Source organism: Amblyraja radiata, chromosome 1 (genome assembly GCF_010909765.2).
Source record: "Amblyraja radiata isolate CabotCenter1 chromosome 1, sAmbRad1.1.pri, whole genome shotgun sequence".
NCBI lineage: Eukaryota > Metazoa > Chordata > Chondrichthyes > Rajiformes > Rajidae > Amblyraja > Amblyraja radiata.
In genome coordinates this window covers 86,117,200-86,134,548 of record NC_045956.1, presented here as the reverse complement: position 1 = coordinate 86,134,548, position 17,349 = coordinate 86,117,200, and the positions used below count along the sequence as shown (strand labels likewise).

The 17,349-nt window shown below is 42.3% G+C and overlaps 1 protein-coding gene across 5 annotated transcripts in view; it reads right to left on the bottom strand.

Annotated features, from left to right (window-relative positions):
* slit2 (slit guidance ligand 2) overlaps positions 1-17,349 on the bottom strand; it is a 413,834-nt gene that overhangs the window by 23,958 nt on the left and 372,527 nt on the right. For all 5 annotated transcript variants that reach the window (XM_033026245.1, XM_033026264.1, XM_033026255.1 and 2 more), the window contains 3 exons: positions 8,359-8,452; positions 4,625-4,762; positions 1,627-1,867 (listed from right to left, as the gene is read on the bottom strand). In XM_033026245.1, coding sequence (XP_032882136.1) covers positions 1,627-1,867; positions 4,625-4,762; positions 8,359-8,452 — 473 coding nt within the window. The remainder of the gene's footprint in view (positions 1-1,626; positions 1,868-4,624; positions 4,763-8,358; positions 8,453-17,349) is intronic.

Sequence of the window (17,349 nt, the reverse complement as noted above, 5' to 3'; positions counted from 1 at the left end):
GAGGAACGCCAAAACTGGGGAAAGCCATGTGGCTCCTCGAGTCTGTTCTGCCATTCAGTGAGATTGTGGTTGATCAGCACCACAGTTGTGCCCGTTGCCTTGGCTCCATATCTCTTCATTATCTTGGCTTAAATATGCCTCTCCTAGTGAGTTTGCTCAGCTTCCAAGGCAGTGCACTCTTATTAAGGAGTATAAAAGTGCAACCCTGATCCACCTGATGATCTTTCTTGTCTGACAGACAACACTAAACAATGAAGCATAGTGAACTGTGAGGCGAAAGTGGAGTATTCAGTTGGCCGCAACTTGAGTCCAGTTCTGGACATCACACATTTAGGGAAGATGTGAACTCCATAGTGATCACCAGCTTCCTGACAGGCAGGAAATAGCATGTGAGGCAGGGAAAGCACATCTCAGACTCGCAAACCTTCAGCATAGGAGCACCGCAAGGCTGCGTACTCTCCCCTCTCCTCTACACTACTGACTGCACCTCCACTGACTCCTCTGTCAAGCTTCTCAAGTTTGCGGATGACACAACTCTGATTGGATTGATCCAGGATGGGGAGGAATCTGCCTGCAGACAGGAAGTGACACAGCTGGCATCCTGGTGCCATCGCAACAACCTGGAGTTCAATGCTCTTAAGTGGAATTGATTGTAGACTTTAGGAGAGCTCCCCCTCCCCTCACCCCACTCACCATCAACAACACCACTGTCACATCTGTGGAGTCTTTTAAGTTCCTGGGAACCATCATCTCCAAGGACCTTAAGTGGGGGGCTACCATCGACTCCACAGTCAAAAAGGCACAACAGAGGATGTACTTCCTGTGTCAGCTGAGGAAGCACAATCTGCCACAGGCAATGATGGTCCAATTCTATACGGCCATGGTAGAGTCTGTCCTCACCTTCCCCATCATGGTCTGGTTTGACTCAGCCACCAAGCACGACACCCAGAGGCTGCAACGAATCGTTTGATCAGCTGAGAAGGTTATTGGCTGCAACCTTCCCTCCATTAATGAACTGTACACTGCACGGGCCAGGAAGTGAGCGGGTAAGATTATCTCTGACCCCTCTCACCCTGGCCACAAACTCTTTGAATCACTTCCCTCTGGAAGGCGACTCCGGACTGTCAAAGCTGCCACAGCCGGACATAAAAACAGTTTTTTCTCCACGAGTAGTAGCTCTACTCAATAACCAAAAATCTGTAGCCTCCTTTCGCTCTGGTATTTCATTTAATTCACATGTTTAATCAATAAAGTTTTATTATTAATGTTTAATGTTTTATGTATCATTCTTAACTGTCACTGTATGTCATGTAGTCACATGTGGGCGGAGCACCAAGGCAAATTCCTTGTATGTGAATACTTGGCCAATAAACTTATTCATTCATTCATTCATTCATTCATTCATTCATTCATTCATCCACTCATTCATTCATTCATAGAGACAATATTGAAAGATATACTGGAATATTTCCAAATATTTCCAAAAATGCTGTTGGAAATCTGAATGTCCATTTAATGGACTGAAGGAATGGCAACTTCTCATGACATAACTTTCACGTATTGTTTTGATACTTCATAAATATAATGCTCAAATATTGTTATTGTGAGAGGGATTATTTTTCTTACCTGGAGAGAGATATTGGGTTGCACGTGTACGTTTGGTGAAGGAATCTGTAGGTAAGAATCTCTGTTCACAAAGTTCACGCTGACTAATGTTTCACACTTGTCACCTTCATAACCATGTAGGCATTGACAAACAGGTTCATTACCAATCTCAATGCACTGCGCTCCATTCTGGCAGTCAAAGTGATCACAGGGACTAGTGCGAGGTAGAACCATCGGAGGGGACTCTTCACAAAACAGACCACTGAAAGACAGTATATTAAAAAAACCTGACTTAGTGCTCCTGGAAGAGGATACAGTAATAAACAGTGCACACAGCTTATCAACCACCTAAAATTGTAAGTTGTACCAACTAATAGATATAACATTTAGAAAACCAGAGATAAAACAAGGCTAGAAAATTATTTGGCACCTGAAAGATATGTTAAATGTATGGAGTGCCTGGTACCAGTTGCTGAAAACATTTTACTGCACATTAGGTCCAGCTTGTGCAGCACAGTGGCACAGCTAGTAGAGCCGCTGCCTCACAGTGTCAGAGGCCCAGGTTCGATCCTGACCTCTGGTGCTATCTGTGTGGAGTTTGCACGTTATCTCCGTGACCATGACTGTGTGGATCTCCGTTCGATGCTCTGGTTTCCTACCACATCCCAAAGACGTGCTGGTCCGTAGATTAATTGTCCTCTCTAAATTGCCCGAAATATGTGGGGAAAGTGTGATAACATAGAACTAGTATGAACGGGTGATCAATGTTTGGCATGGACTCCATAGCCCAAAGGGTCTGTTTCCATGCTGTATCTTTAAACTAAACAATGCTAGTTATGCGCAATGCCTTGGGGGGACTACAGTGCATTCAGAAAGTATTCAGACCCCTTCACATTTTCCACATTTTGTTACGTTACAGCCTTATTTTAAAATGGATTAAATTCATTTTTTAAATCATCAATCCACACACAATACCCCAGAACGAAGAAGTGAAAACAGGTGTTTGGAAAATTTTGCAAAGAAATTATAAATAAATAACTGAAATATCACATTTACATAAGTATTCAGACCCTTTGCTATGACACTCAAAATTGACCTTAAGTTCATCCTGTTTCCATTATCTTTGAGATGTTTCTACAACTTGATTGGAGTCCACCAGTGGTAAATTAAATTGATTGGACATGATTTTGAAAAAGGCACACACCTGTCTATATAAGGTCCCACAGTTGACAGTGCATGTCAGAGCAAAAACCAAGCCATGAAGATGAAGGAATTGTCCGTAGACCTTCGAGACAGGATTGTGTCGAGACACAGATCTGGGGAAGGGTATAAAACAAATTCTGCAGCATTGCAGGTCCCAAAGAGCACCGTGGCCTCCGTCATTCTTAAGTGGAAGAACTTTGGAACCACCCGACTCTTCATAGAGCTGGCTGCCCGGCCAAGCTGAGCAATCGGGGGAGAAGGGCCTTGGTCAGGGAGATGGTCACTCTGACAGAGCTCTAGAGTTCTTCTATGGAGATGGGAGAACCTTCCAAAAGGACAACTATATCTGCAGCGCTCCACCAATCTTGTCTTTATGGTAGAGTGGCCAGACGGAAGCCACTCCTCAGTAAAAGGCACATGACTGCCCACTTGGAGTTTGCCAAAAGGCACCTAAAGGACTCTCAGACCATGAGAAACAAGATTCTCTGGTCTGATGAAACCAAGATTGAACTCTTTGGCCTGAATGCCAAGCGTCACATGATTTGGAAAGGCACACACCTGTCTATATAAGGTCCCACAGTTGACATTGCACGTCAGAGCAAAAACCAAGCCATGAAGGGGTTGGACAGGCTAGATGCAGGAAGATTGTTCCCGATGTTGGGGAAGTCCAGGACAAGGGGTCACAGTTTAAGGATAAAGGGGAAATCTTTTAGGACCAAGATGAGAAAAACATTTTTCACACAGAGAGTGGTGAATCTGTGGAATTCTCTGCCACAGAATGTAGTTGATGCCAGTTCATTGGCTATATTTAAGAGGGAGTTAGATGTGGCCCATGGCTAAAAGGATCAGGGGGTATGGAGAGAAGGCAGGTACAGGATACTGAGTTGGATGATCAGCCATGATCATATTGAATGGCTCGAAGGGCCGAATGGCCTACTCCTGCACCTATTTTCTATGTTTCTATGTCACGTCTGGTGGAAACCAGGCACTGCTCATCACCTGGCCAATAGCATACCTACGGTGAAGCATGGTGGTGGCAGCATCATACTGTGGGGATGTTCACAGTGGCAGGAACTGGGAGACTAGTCAGGATCGAGGGAAAGATGAACGGAGCAAATGACAGAGAGAGATCCTTGATGAAAACCTGCTCCAGAGCGTTCTGGACCTCAGACTGGGGCGGAGGGTCACCTTCCAACAGGACAGTGACACTAAGCACACAGCCAAGACAACGCAGGAGTGGCTTAGTGACAAGTCTGTTAATGTCCTTGAGTGGCCCAGCCAGAGCCCGGACATGAACCCAATCGAACATCTCTGGAGGGACTTGAAAATAGTTGTGCATCGACGCTCCCCATCCAACCTGACAGAGCTTGAGAGGAACTGCAGAGAAGAATGGGAGAAATTACCCAAATACAAGTGTGCCAAGCTTGTAGTGTCATACCCAAGAAGACTTGATGCTGTAACCGCTGGCAAAGGTGCCTGAACAAAGTACTGAGTAAAGGGCCCGAATACTTATGTAAATGTGATATTTCAGTTATTTCTTTTTAATTACTTTGCAAACATTTCTAAACACCTGTTTTCGCTTTTTTATTATGGGCTATTGTGTGTAGATTGATGATAAAAACAAAATAATTTAATCCATTTTAGAATAAGACTAACGTAACAAAATGTGGAAAAAATTAAGGGGTCTGAATACATTCTGAATGCACTGTATGTATCCAAATGCTTCTGTTCGCACTCCTTTTCACTTTTCAATACACAGTGTGTCACATTTTCAATTATCTGTCATATCTCCTGTATGACTCTCACCCAAGCCTACCTGTAGCCTTCTGGGCAAATGCAGGTATACCCATTGACTGCATCGATACACTCTGCACTGTTCTTACACTTGTTCTCCTGGCAGTCATCATAGTCAATGTCACAATGTTCACCGACATAGCCAGGTGTGCATTCACATCTGCAAAAGAGAAAGAAATCTCCAAAATTCCAAATGCAAGTAAAATATCCATGAAAAGTTTTCTTAGAAAAGTCACGTCTCTGTTCTGTTCCCATGCACGAGTTTATTTTCCTAAAGAATCCAAATTACATAGCACTGGCATTCCGTAGAGTCAATAGTATATTTTAAGATTCATAATGGACACAATGGCTTTCATGATTCTCAGAAAACTGTCAATTTTCCCGAGGGAAAGAGAAGGGAGATCAGCAGTAAGTTATTGCAAGATTAACATTTCAGTTATTGGGAAAAATTAAAAGGGTTGATACACTCTGTTTGTTTAATATGTTTATGAATAGCTTCATCAAAGAGCACAAGAAATTGCAGAAGGTTGTAGATGTACCCAGACCATCACCCAAACCAGCCTCCCTTTCATTCACTCCATCTACACTTCACATTACATCGACAATGCTGCCAGTACAATTAAGAACCAGTCTCACCCCCACCACTCCCTCTTCCCCCAGAAGACTTCAATGCTATATCTTTCTAAATGTTGTACCCTTTATCCTTTAGCTGTGCAATGTGGATGGCCTGATTGTATAGTCTGAAGAAGGGTGTCGACCCGAAACGTCACCCATTCCTTCTCTCCAGAGATGCTGCTGGCTGTCCCACTGAGTTACTCCAGCATTTTGTGTCTACCTTCCAATGGATAATTTTTGTTTGACCGGATAGCATGCAAACCAAAGCTTTTCACTGTACCTCGGTACATGTGACAATAATAAACTAAACTTATAAAGTTTTAAACTTTAAAACATATTCTTTCCTTCTTTGGAAGGTTAGCTGATCTGCTGCGAATACAGATCAGCCTTGATGCCTGTGGTAACACATGTAATGCTGCTGGCAGTGTGCACGGAGTGTACAGCACACAACAGGACTGCATGCATTGACGTGCAGAAGTTATTATGTGGCTGCAGGCAGAAAGGAAATAGTATAGCGGCACCTGCCTAAAGCTGGATGCTTTCCAAACTGCTGTTTTATATCATTGTTCAATGGAAAAGATAGCCAACTTGTAAGCACAGTTTTCAATAATAATAAAGCTGAGGGATGCAGACTTCAACAAAAGATTCAAAAAACAATTTCAATGCAGGGTTCCATTTGATTTGTTGTAATTAACATTAACATTTAGAGAAATTCATTCCTGGCTAATAGTGCGAAACACATCACACTGTGGCATCAGTACATTGAATTGTCTCCAAAATGTATTCCATGGAATTAAAAATATATATTTTGGAGGCTGGATACATTTTCTTCATTCTACAATGTAGCTATGTTTGCTCCACATAGCCCAATATCCAATATAGCATCACTTGGGATTAATTTTTAGGCAATGATTTGTAATCCCATATTCTCTCCAACTCTCTTGCAATGCTGAATTACATAATTATTTCAAAGGTACCGGAAACCCATAAATGTCAACTTGCTCTGCAAAGGTTAAGTCCATCTTGTCCTCATCCAACAGATGAGTGTGTAATTTTCCGTGTCTGTCCCCATGTAATAATTAAATTTGACCTCCTTTTCAATTCCCTGCATACTAAGGTCAACCATATAATTTCGGACTACTGTTTCCGGAGAAATCAGCAATTTCGGAACAGATTAGATTTCAAAATATGTGACTTCTGGGTTCTTGGTGCAATTACTAACTGTAGTTTTACATCAACAAACAAAGTTATCCACAAAGGATTATTGTTTCAGAAAGAACTGCAGATACTGGAAAAATCGAAGGTAGACAAAAATGCTGGAGAAACTCAGCGGGTAAGGCAGCATCTATGGAGCGAAGGAATAGGTGACATTTTGGGTTGAGACCCTTCTTCAGACTGAAGAAGGGTCTCGATCCAAAACGTCACAAAGGATTATTATTATATCTATCATTGGAGTACCTCAGCTTTCATCTCTTAAAACTACAGTTACATTGAAAATGCACAGCAAATTTTTCCTGGGTACATTGCAACAGCCTGCAATAATGGCTTTAAAAAGTTGTTTGTTCTTGCAGCTCATATATCTTACAATATTACTTTATTTCACAACTATGATCAAAGCCATTTTAAGTGTCAATATTGCTAGAGGAAAATAATTAAAGGTAGTCAATTAATTTGAGACCTATATTAAACCTTAATTAAACTACACTTGATTCCCTCTCGTGGCGTCTGTGTCACAAATAAGACATAGAGCAATGGAAAAAATGAAAATTAAATGATTTACAAAGATGATTAAAATTCTAAGAGGACAAGATAATCAGGAAAGATTGAATAGGATGTGAATCTTTACTTTGGATATGAGAAAACTAAGAACTGGCCTGATAGAGGTTTTTTAAATTATGAAGAGCCTTGACAGGATTGACATAGGAATGATGTTTCTATTTATGTAGGTATTTGAAACAGGGCCGTACATGTCAGACAGACTAATAAATTATGAATTGCAGAAAAATCTTTTTTACACAGATACTAGTGAAAATGTGAAACTTTCCACTTCATGGAGTAATTGAAGGATAAATGTAAAGGAAATCTGGATAGTACATGAAAAAGTAAGAAACAGAAGGAGACATTGATGGAATTAAATTATGGAGGCCAATTTACTGGATGTTTTCAAGAGAGAGTTAGATTTAGCTCTTTGGGCTAATGGAATCAAGGGATATGGGGAGAAAGCAAGAACGGGGTACTGATTTTTGGATGATCAGCCATGATCATATTGATTGGCGGTGCTGGCTTGAAAGGCAGAATGGCCTACTCCTGCTCCTATTTTCTATGTTTCTATGTACAGTAAAAATGAGCTTTTTTTGTGGTCATACATTGAAAGGCTGAAAACCCTGCATCTGTTCAGTAAATAGAAATGATAACAGACAACTAAAAGAGTACGGTTTCATAACTTGCCATGTTTTTGAAATGAGCAGGAACACAAAGGGGTGGAAATCAGTATGCATTGTATCAATTTTCAAGAACACAATACAATGATCAATATAAACTTGAGAATGCTCTTTGATACGCCAATGAATCTGTGAGGTATATTTTTAATGATTGACTAAGATGGGTATACGCCCACTCCCATATGTGAAAAAGGATCTATTGCTTCATGGTGGGTCCTCTGTCTGTGCCAGGATCAGTTGTCAGTCAGCAGATCAGAAGTCGGCTCTACTATACTCTCAAACTTCACACTAAGGGTGGTGGGTGTATGGAACGAATGGCCAGAGGAGGTAGTTGAGGCAGGGGTATTGCAACATTTAAGAAAGAATTAGATAGCTACATGGATAGGACAGATTTGGAGGGAGATGGCCAAAGCGCAGGCAGGTGGGACTAGTGTAGATGGGACATGTTGGTCTGAGTGGGCAGGTTGTGTCGAAGGGCCTGTTTCCATGCTGTTTGACTCTATACTCAGGATCCTTCTTTGGCTGGAAGCACAAAATAACAATGACCAATCTCTACCCCAAGTTGTCTCCTCCTTTCTCCGAGCATGTAAAATGCCTGTAAATTTTCTCGATCCTTCATTTTTGCTGAAGTCAACAGAAGAATTACATGGTGACTAAAAACTGACAGGTCAGTCATCCGACAAATAATCCTTCCACGTACTTGAATCCCTTGACAGTCATGATGCATTTGGAGTCGTGCTGGCAAGCGTTCAGCTCCGGGGCACAGAAGTCCAATTTCTCTTCACATAGCTCACCTATGAGAGAATGAGAAAAAGGGCTACAAGTTTATCCCCCATTGTTGCAATGAGATTTAAAATAAATGATTGTGTAACAGAGGCGAGATCTATATTACCGTGTGGGAACTATGAACACTAACGTTTAAGCAGAAAAAAGGTCTCCATCTTTCTTAAAGCTGCTGATGGAGTTGGTGTGATAAATGGTTTCATTAGACAGAACAAAATACTGAATGTTTTTCTTTGTTGATCTTCCCTAGGTGATTCCTGATACCAGTGTGTTATTCAATCATGTGAAAAACGATGGATTGCACCAGAGCCAGACAACACCTGTACTCCCAATAGATGGGGCCGAGGCATTAGGCAGACTTGAGCCGCCAAATGTTTTCAATCTCTGCGTACATACCAATTTCCTTGCTCGTTTAAAACCGAATGGCTGATCAACTTAATATTCAACGAAGGAAAGCCATACAAATGGCTCCATTCCTTGCATTGTTTACATCACCTTGTGAATTATCGCGGTACACAGATGAAGCCACCAATTCAATCAGAATAGCACATGCAGAGGCATTCAGCGCGCTCCCTTCCCTTCGCTATTCTCTACACGCACACCAAGTGCTTGTGCCATTGAATTGACTTCCTCGCAAACTCAATCAAACTTATCAAACAGCACTTCATTCAATGCCACTCGTTTAATCTATATTCTTTTCATGCAATTGAGTCTAAGTGATCTATGAAGGTCACAGTAAGTAAAGAATTGCTGAGAGTGATTATTCCATGTACGCCACTCCTAAATGGCGCCGAGGGAACATTTCCCCTGAATCTGCATCTTAAAGTCTATCTCAGGTCTGCCTGATGCTGACATTGAATTTAGACATAGGTGTAGTAAAGAAACGTTCTTAACTAGTTCATTCCGCCTGCATCAAGGATGAACTGCTTCCATTCCAATTTTATGGATTCAGTTGTGGTTGATGAGGCCAACTTGGGATCTGCTGGTTTGTCCATGGGTTGGGTAGACGGTGATGGATAGCATGGGAGGAGGAGTTGTTTGGTTCTCAGCTCCATTTTTATTTGGCCTTCACCAACCCCCACTAATGAGAAGCCCCTTTACTTTTGAGTGACCAGGGACCCCAAAGAGCTGAAGAAGATGTTATATTTTAAGGAAGTTCTGGCAATATCCATGAAGTGTTTTCTTTACTTTTAGGCACAATGTCAATACAGAGAGTCAGGTGTTGGGTACAGGGATGAAGAAGCTTGCCCATCTGGGCAGGGTAAGTTGGATTAGATCCTCAATGACACAGATGTTGGCCTAGGAGAGAATGCTGACATCTATTCACATGTCCTGCTAAGGAAAGATTTTGAGGCAATAATATTGGTGAATGGACCAGTTTCACTTTAATGAATATCAAATATGACTGGGGCATATACATTGGAATAACTTGGAATGATAACAGACTGAGAATCCCCTCGTTAACATTTCTAGCATTGGCAGTTTTTTTTTTTTGCTTAACCCCTTTTGTATTTTCGCCATGGATGTGGCTCTACCTTTCTGTTTCAATTTGTTTTCTTTTTTCCCTATGCCTCTCCAAGTGTTGCTTTTTAAAGTAATTGTTATCTTGCCAAATTTGGTCCGCACACACTCATTGACATTCCCTCTGTATTGACTCTGCTCCTTACTATAGGATGAGGGAATAGATGGGGTACATGCAGAACCTTTAACCCAGAGGAGGGGAATCAAGAACCTGAGGACATAGGTTTAAGGTGAGAAGGGTAAGTTTGCATAATTTTCATACAGCGGGTGGTGGGTATATGGAACAAGCTGCCAGAGGAGGTATTTGAGGCTGGTACTATAGCAACATTTAAAATACATTTGGGCAGGAACATGGTTGGGAAAGTTTTAGAGGGATATGTGCCAAACATGGGCAGGTGGGATTAATATAAATGGGGCATCCTGGTTAGCATGGGCAAGTTGGGCTGAAGGGCATGTTTCCGTGCTGTATTCCTCTAAGACTGTAAACATAACAACATAAAGCATGCTTGTTCTCTCACTTATTCTGATGAAGGGTACTTCTCACAGAATGCTGATACTGTTTCCCAGTTCCTGATGCTGCCAGATGTGCTGAATGTTTCCAGCATGCTGGTGAGGTTGTTTTCTGTGCACTAATGTGCTCAGGCCAACTGGACGTGTCTGTTTGCAGCAGGCAGCTAGCTAGAGTTCATTGAAAAATTATTCTCTCCTGGATGTGGCTGTACCTTTCTGTTTCAATTTGTTTCCTTTTTTTCCCTTTTTCCTCTCCAATTGTTTCTTTTTAAAGTAATTGTTTAGTTTAGTTTAGAGCAGGGGTCGGCAAACTTGTTCTGCATAAGGGCCAGGACACATGTCTGTGAGTGGATGGCGGGCCACATATCATGTGTACACATGGATCCCGCCCCCATCCCGCCCTGGATGACAGGCATCAAATCAGGACCCGGGAGGTACCGGTGATGTTGGAAGTCTGCGGGCCGTATAATTACGGGGGAAAAAAAACGCTTGCGGGCCGGATGATTTTGGGTTATGGGCCGCCACTGGTTTAGAGATACAGTGAGGAAACAGCTGTGCCACACTAAAATGTTATCTTGGCAAATTTGGCATGCTCCTTAGAAAGCATCCTAATGTTCCGTGGTCTGTTTGGGGAAGTGGTACATGGTGCCCTTGGCTCATGGAAGGGGATGGGAAGCTGTGGGAGGCAACAGCTGGCAGGGGTGCAGTGGCTGCAGGTCTTGGTGGTGTTGGAGAGGGAAGTCGCGGTGACCGGTGGAGGCTGTACAGCAGCCGGGTGAGCAAGCAAATGGAGCGCCACCTGCAACAGCAGCACAGATCGACATCATGCCAGGCCAGGACGACCCCTACAATGTTCGATCCAGTGCTGCCAGGACACCAGGCCTTAAAGTGGGAAAATAAGAAATGCCTATCTCTGGCCAAAATCAGGCTTGATTTCACAGACTAGGGCTTGCAAATTACAAGATTTAGCTCTTAGGGCTAAAGGAATCAAGGGATATGAGGAAAAGCCAGAACGGGGTACTGATTTTGGATGATCAGCCATGATCATATTGAATGGCGGTGCTGGCTCGAAAGGCTGAATGGCCTACTCCTGCACCTATGTTTCTAAGATGACACCAGAGCATGGCAACTCTATGCATGTTGTCCTAGAAGAGGATCTACTATTATGCGCTACAATCATTCCACTCTTGTACGTGTGCATGATTGCACACTTGGTATGATTTGACTGGATAGTAGGCAGAACAAAAGTTTGCACTGTATCTCTGTACACTTGACAATAATAAACTAAACTAAGCATTTCTAAAGTGGGATGGCATAGAGGCAATATTCATAATTTATGATTCCAATGAGAAAGTATGTGCATCAAAAGAAAAATCACACTTTGTACTCAGTTTGAAGTAAAATCATCGTGAAGGAGCAGCTTCACAATGACAAAAGCAGCTCAGTAGTTCAACACTATGTGAAAAAGCTCTACCTAATATCATCAGCACTGCCACCTACTAATGCTGAATCCACAATGACCATTTAACAAGCCAGTGCTGATGTAAATTAAAGTTTTTTATGCTGGTGGCAACACTCGAAACAAATTCCATGTTGAAAGGTGTTGATGTGTAATCTCACACGTGCATTCCTCACCTATAATCCCCAATGAAATGTTATTACTAATAATTGCTTTAAGACCACCAACATCCTGCCGACAATTATATTTTGGCACTTCTCCCTCTCCAGTGACAACAAGAATCTTAAATCAAGCGAGTTAAAGCATTTTTTCATCTCCCCCAATATCCAGCGTATAATATTCCCACTTCACAGATGTTATACTCTGACTAAGGCGTAGAAAGGCGAGGTAAAGCATTTATTTGAAATCCCCCAATATCCAAGTTCAATGTTTCTACTTCACAGATGTTATACCCTGATTAAAACAGAGACAACTACTTATAAAGCACAGAATGTCCTTCTGGCCTTTCACAGGAGTGCTGGGGAATCTATGAGGCTTGCTGACTGCTAATTCCCAAATATATTAACAGCTGTTATGCACCAGATTGACAACATTTCTCAAAAAGTACAAAATGACCAAGGGGAAGGAATGGGAGGAAAGTATTTGAATATTAGAAAGAAGAATATTAGAATGGCCATCTCAAGCATATCACTGCACATAACTATCAAAATATATACTAGCGAGAGTAATAATGATGAAGATGACTATTGACCAGAAGCTGATGATGATTCTGTTCATTCTGGATTGTGCAATATAAAATTATTATAAAAGGTACTCTGCAGGCATCAAATAGCAAGGACGTTGATAACTAAGGGAGACCCGTGGGGTGGGGGTGGGGGGGGGGAGATGATGAAGGGATGACTGTGTTGTGTAACTTTGTCGGCGACTTTGGGGCAACTTTTTGTGTACTTTATATGCCAAAACAAAGAATTTCACTGCACCTAGCTACAATAAAATATCATCATCATCGTCAAGTAACTTCTACTATTAATAAATAAACAAAACATAATAGCTGATTTATTTAAATAGTTCCTAGGCTTGTGATTTAGGGTCTTTCGCACAAAAAACTAACTGTATACAGTTCGTGAAAATCTCCTGAGAAACAGAACCTAACATGATATTTGACCATAGGAAGCACAGCTCTTTCTAGCGACACCAGCTGACCTTGAAGATAGAACAACTGGACTATTTAAAATAAGAAAAGCCATGTATGAAGCATGGGCAGGTGTGGAATGAAGCCTGTGATTCCATTCACCCACATGGGATGACAGTTTGTTTGTTTAATGACATCGTATTGTTCAGACTATTATTTTTAGAAGTAAGTAGAAGAGATTAAACCCAACTCTGTCTGTCCTTGATTAGATATATGCATAGTCTGATGAAGAGGCTCGACCCGAAACGTCACCCATTCCTTTTCTCCAGAGATGCTGCCTGTCCCGCTGAGTTACTCCAGCATTTTGTGTCTGCATAGATTATTATCTTGGCACAAATTTCATGACACATACAATGCGTGTTCGGCACGGACTAGAAGGGTCGAGATGGCCTGTTTCCGTGCTGTAATTGTTATATGGTTTATATGGTTTAATGCAAAATATTTATTGGCTGTTTTGGATTTGGTTCCATTAAAGGAAACATTGAGGATGTCAGTAATATTTCTTGAGTCCTGTGCTTTCTATTGGCATCTGATTTTCTAACATGCAACTTGGGAATGTCTGTGGAATTCTCTGCTTCAGAGGGCGGTGGAGGCCGGTTCTCTGGATACTTTGAAGAGAGAGCTAGATATGGCTCTTAAAGATAGTGGAGTCAAAGGATATGGGGAGAAGGCAGGAACGGGGTACTGATTGGGGATGATCAGCCATGATCACATTGAATGACGGTGCTGGCACGAAGGGCCAAATGGCCTACTCCAGCAGCTATTGTCTCTTGATTCGTCATGTACCTTGATTGTTTTTTATTGTTTCCATAGTTTAGACCGACTCGATGCGGGAGTTTCGTTCGTTCCCACACGGGAGTTTCGATCGCCCCGACGAGGGCTTCGACCGCGGGCTGCAGATGGTTCAACTGCCCCGTACGAACTGATTGTGGATGATCAGCCATGATCACATTAAATGGTGATGCTGGCTCGATGGGCCGAATGGCCTACTCCTGCACCTATTGTCTATTGACTGCAGGAGAATAAAGAGGTAGGAGGTTGAACTTTATTGCCTTCCATTACAGTGAGGAACATGGGGGAGCCCCTGTGGTGCATGTTATGTTAACTTTTATGTAGTTGTGAGCCTTGTTGCTTTTTTTAATATGGCTGTACGGTAATTTGAATTTCACTGTACCTTAATTGGTATATGTGACAATGAACTGACCTAGAAACCTTGATAATTACTTTATTGCACATTCCAGCAGATAACTGGATTATTTACTTTGGATGTTTTGCTAGAAATGAAGTATTATAATCTATATTAAATGGCCAGCAGGTGACACAGGCCATGCCACACATTAAGCAGCATCTCCTTTGTATTATGGCGCAAGCAATGATAGTTGCTATCTCGTTAATGAGGGCCACAGATCACTAAAGCAGACATATCACAACTGCATCATATTCATTTATTCAACCAATGTAATGCACAAGAAGTTGGAAAGAGCTAATTAATAAGGAATTGATGCTGCCATAATAACGGATAACTATGTTTCTGCATAAGATAGTTTTGGGAAGGAAGCTTTTAATTTAAAGAATTTGGCGGTGCATCATGAGGATGAGCTCCAGTCACCTCTCAAGGGTAATGAGCTGAGTTTTACGAGGGGAGTATTGCTGGACTTGACATCCTCAGCTACCTCAAGGGAGGGGAAATGGCAATAGCGCAGTGGGCCGAGGATATGGGGTCGAAATCATGCACCTCGTTTGCAAGGAACAAGCGGGCGACGGGAAGAAAAAAAAATCCAACTCTTAACGGCTCGTGGAAAAGAGAAAATGTGAGAAACAGACTGCGACTGACCTTTTTCCACCTCATTCAGATTAGCAGCTTGCAGTGACAAGAGACAGAGAAACATGAGATTTTCTGAGTTTATTCTTTTGCAATACACGAGAACAATATAATGCAGCAGAAATTATCAGCTTAGTAACTATTTAAAGTTTTCATTCACCCCTATCTCTTTCTAGTTTCCTCATTGAATTCTCTGTCATTCTTTATCTAAAAAGCTTATGCTATTTTGAACAAAGTTCCCTCTGACAGGGGCACAGATCCCCATGTTGATCACAGGAACCTGATCCTCTCGCTGTAATTGCTTGGTGTAATTTATCAATTAGTTTGCAATATCCTTTAAAAAAAAAATAGTTTTCCACCCCATCCCCATTATCCATTCTTTTCCTGATAGCACTGAATGGCACTTGGGTATGGCTTTGTGGGCATGGGTAGCTCACTATTATAGTATCCAATTCATTGTTCTTTGAGGGTGTATCTAACCTTGGAGTACTGGCAGCATTGCTAAGGTGGCAGGGGTCATCATATTTTAGCTGAATTTTGTTATCCACTGATGTCCACACTGCTGCATTTCCCAGAATGGTTTCCCGAGACAGCGATTTGAGGAGGCATTCTAATTAATTTCCCTTCACCCATCTTGCAGGGAATAAAGTTAAACTGAAGATACACACAACAAGCTGGAGTAGCTCAGTGTGACAGGAAACATCTCTGGAGAGAAGGAATGGGTTAGTCCCTTCTTCAGACTGGTGTCGACCCAAAACGTCTGCTATTCCTTTTCTCCAGAGACGATGCCTGTCCCGTTTAGTTACTCCAGCATTTTGTGTCCACGGTTTAAACCAGCATCTGCAGTTCTTTCCAACACAAGTTAAATTGCAACCGATCAATGACAAATTGGTTGAGATTTGTAACGCAGAACCAACCAGATACCCAACCAAAGTCTGAAGAAGCGTCTCGACCCAAAACATCACCCATTCCTTCTCTTCAGAGATGCTGCCTGTCCTGCTGACGTACTCAGTTTTTTTGTGTCTATCTTCGAAGACTTTTCTATGCAGAACTTGCCCACCAATCTATTGGATGAGCTGATTTCTGCTTATTCTAATGACTAATATCCAGCTCCCTAATCATTCTTCGTTTGACAAGTGGCCATGTTTAAAATTGTGACATAATACCATAAACATATTCTTGTAGTTTGTAATGATAAGTGCATTTAAATGGTGTTGACAAATTACAGTAATAGCTCAGTAAACACAATTAATTGATTTAGTTTATTGGCAGACATGGGTCATTATATTTTCTGGCTTCAATGCTCACCAGATGTCAGGACTTTCCACAACTAGTTATTATTTCTTGACTTGTTGACAAGACACCTAATGCCTCAAAATGATTTGGCAACACACATATAACAGGCTCTAGCTTGTCACCAAGGTAGCAACACCATTGAGTACCCCCTTAGATCTGGTGTAAACAGCTGATGTTCCCTTCGCAATAACATCTGCATTGCATTACATTACACAGCTGCATTGTACTGAGTAGCAGACAGTTAATGGAACTGAAACTGAAATGGGTTTAACAACAATTGCTTGTCTTTAGTAGTACTTTGTAGGATTCGACACAATTTGCCACGAGTTGACCAAAATCTTGGTGGAAGCTTTTAAAAATATGAGGAAAATGTGGTAGAAATGCAGAAATGTATGAGGAGGCATACCAAGGAAAGTGTCTAGATGGGAGGAAAGGAGGGCAGAATTGGAATGGTGTAGATGCCTTTGTGGGTTGTATAGTGGGAGGAGGATGCAGGGGTAGGGACGGCTGGAGCAATGAGGAATTTGAATGGTAGGATGAGAATGTTTAACTCATGTTGCCGCTGTATTAGGAGGCAATGTTAAGGGCCTGTCCCACTTGGCCGTCATTCACACGCCATTTACGCGACCTGCTAGCGTGTGGGTAGAGCGTGGGTAGCACGGGGCGGGTGCATGGAGTGGTGTGGAGGATTGTGGACTTCGTCCTGTACAGGATCTTCGCTCGCCACCGGCCTGTCGTGTAAGTGACGGCCAAAGTGGGACCGGCCCAAGACCCTGGTGTGGCGCAACGTCTCACCTCCAACAGCAGCAGAAACAGGCAGACGATCGCCGAGCTCGGCCTGGGGCTCACGGCCGTTGCGCATCCGGATCCGCCCCCACTCCTACTCCCAGAGCGGGGCCAAGATGATTGTGGAGATAGACACAAAATGCTGGAGTAACTCAGTGGGACCGGCAGCATCTTTGGAGAGAAACAATGGGTGACGTTTCGGGTCGAGACCCTTCTTCAGACTGAAGAAGAGTCCCTACCCGAAACATCATCCATTCCTTCTCTCCAGAGATGCTGCCGGTCCCGCTGAGTTACTCCTGCATTTTGTGTCTATCTCCAAATG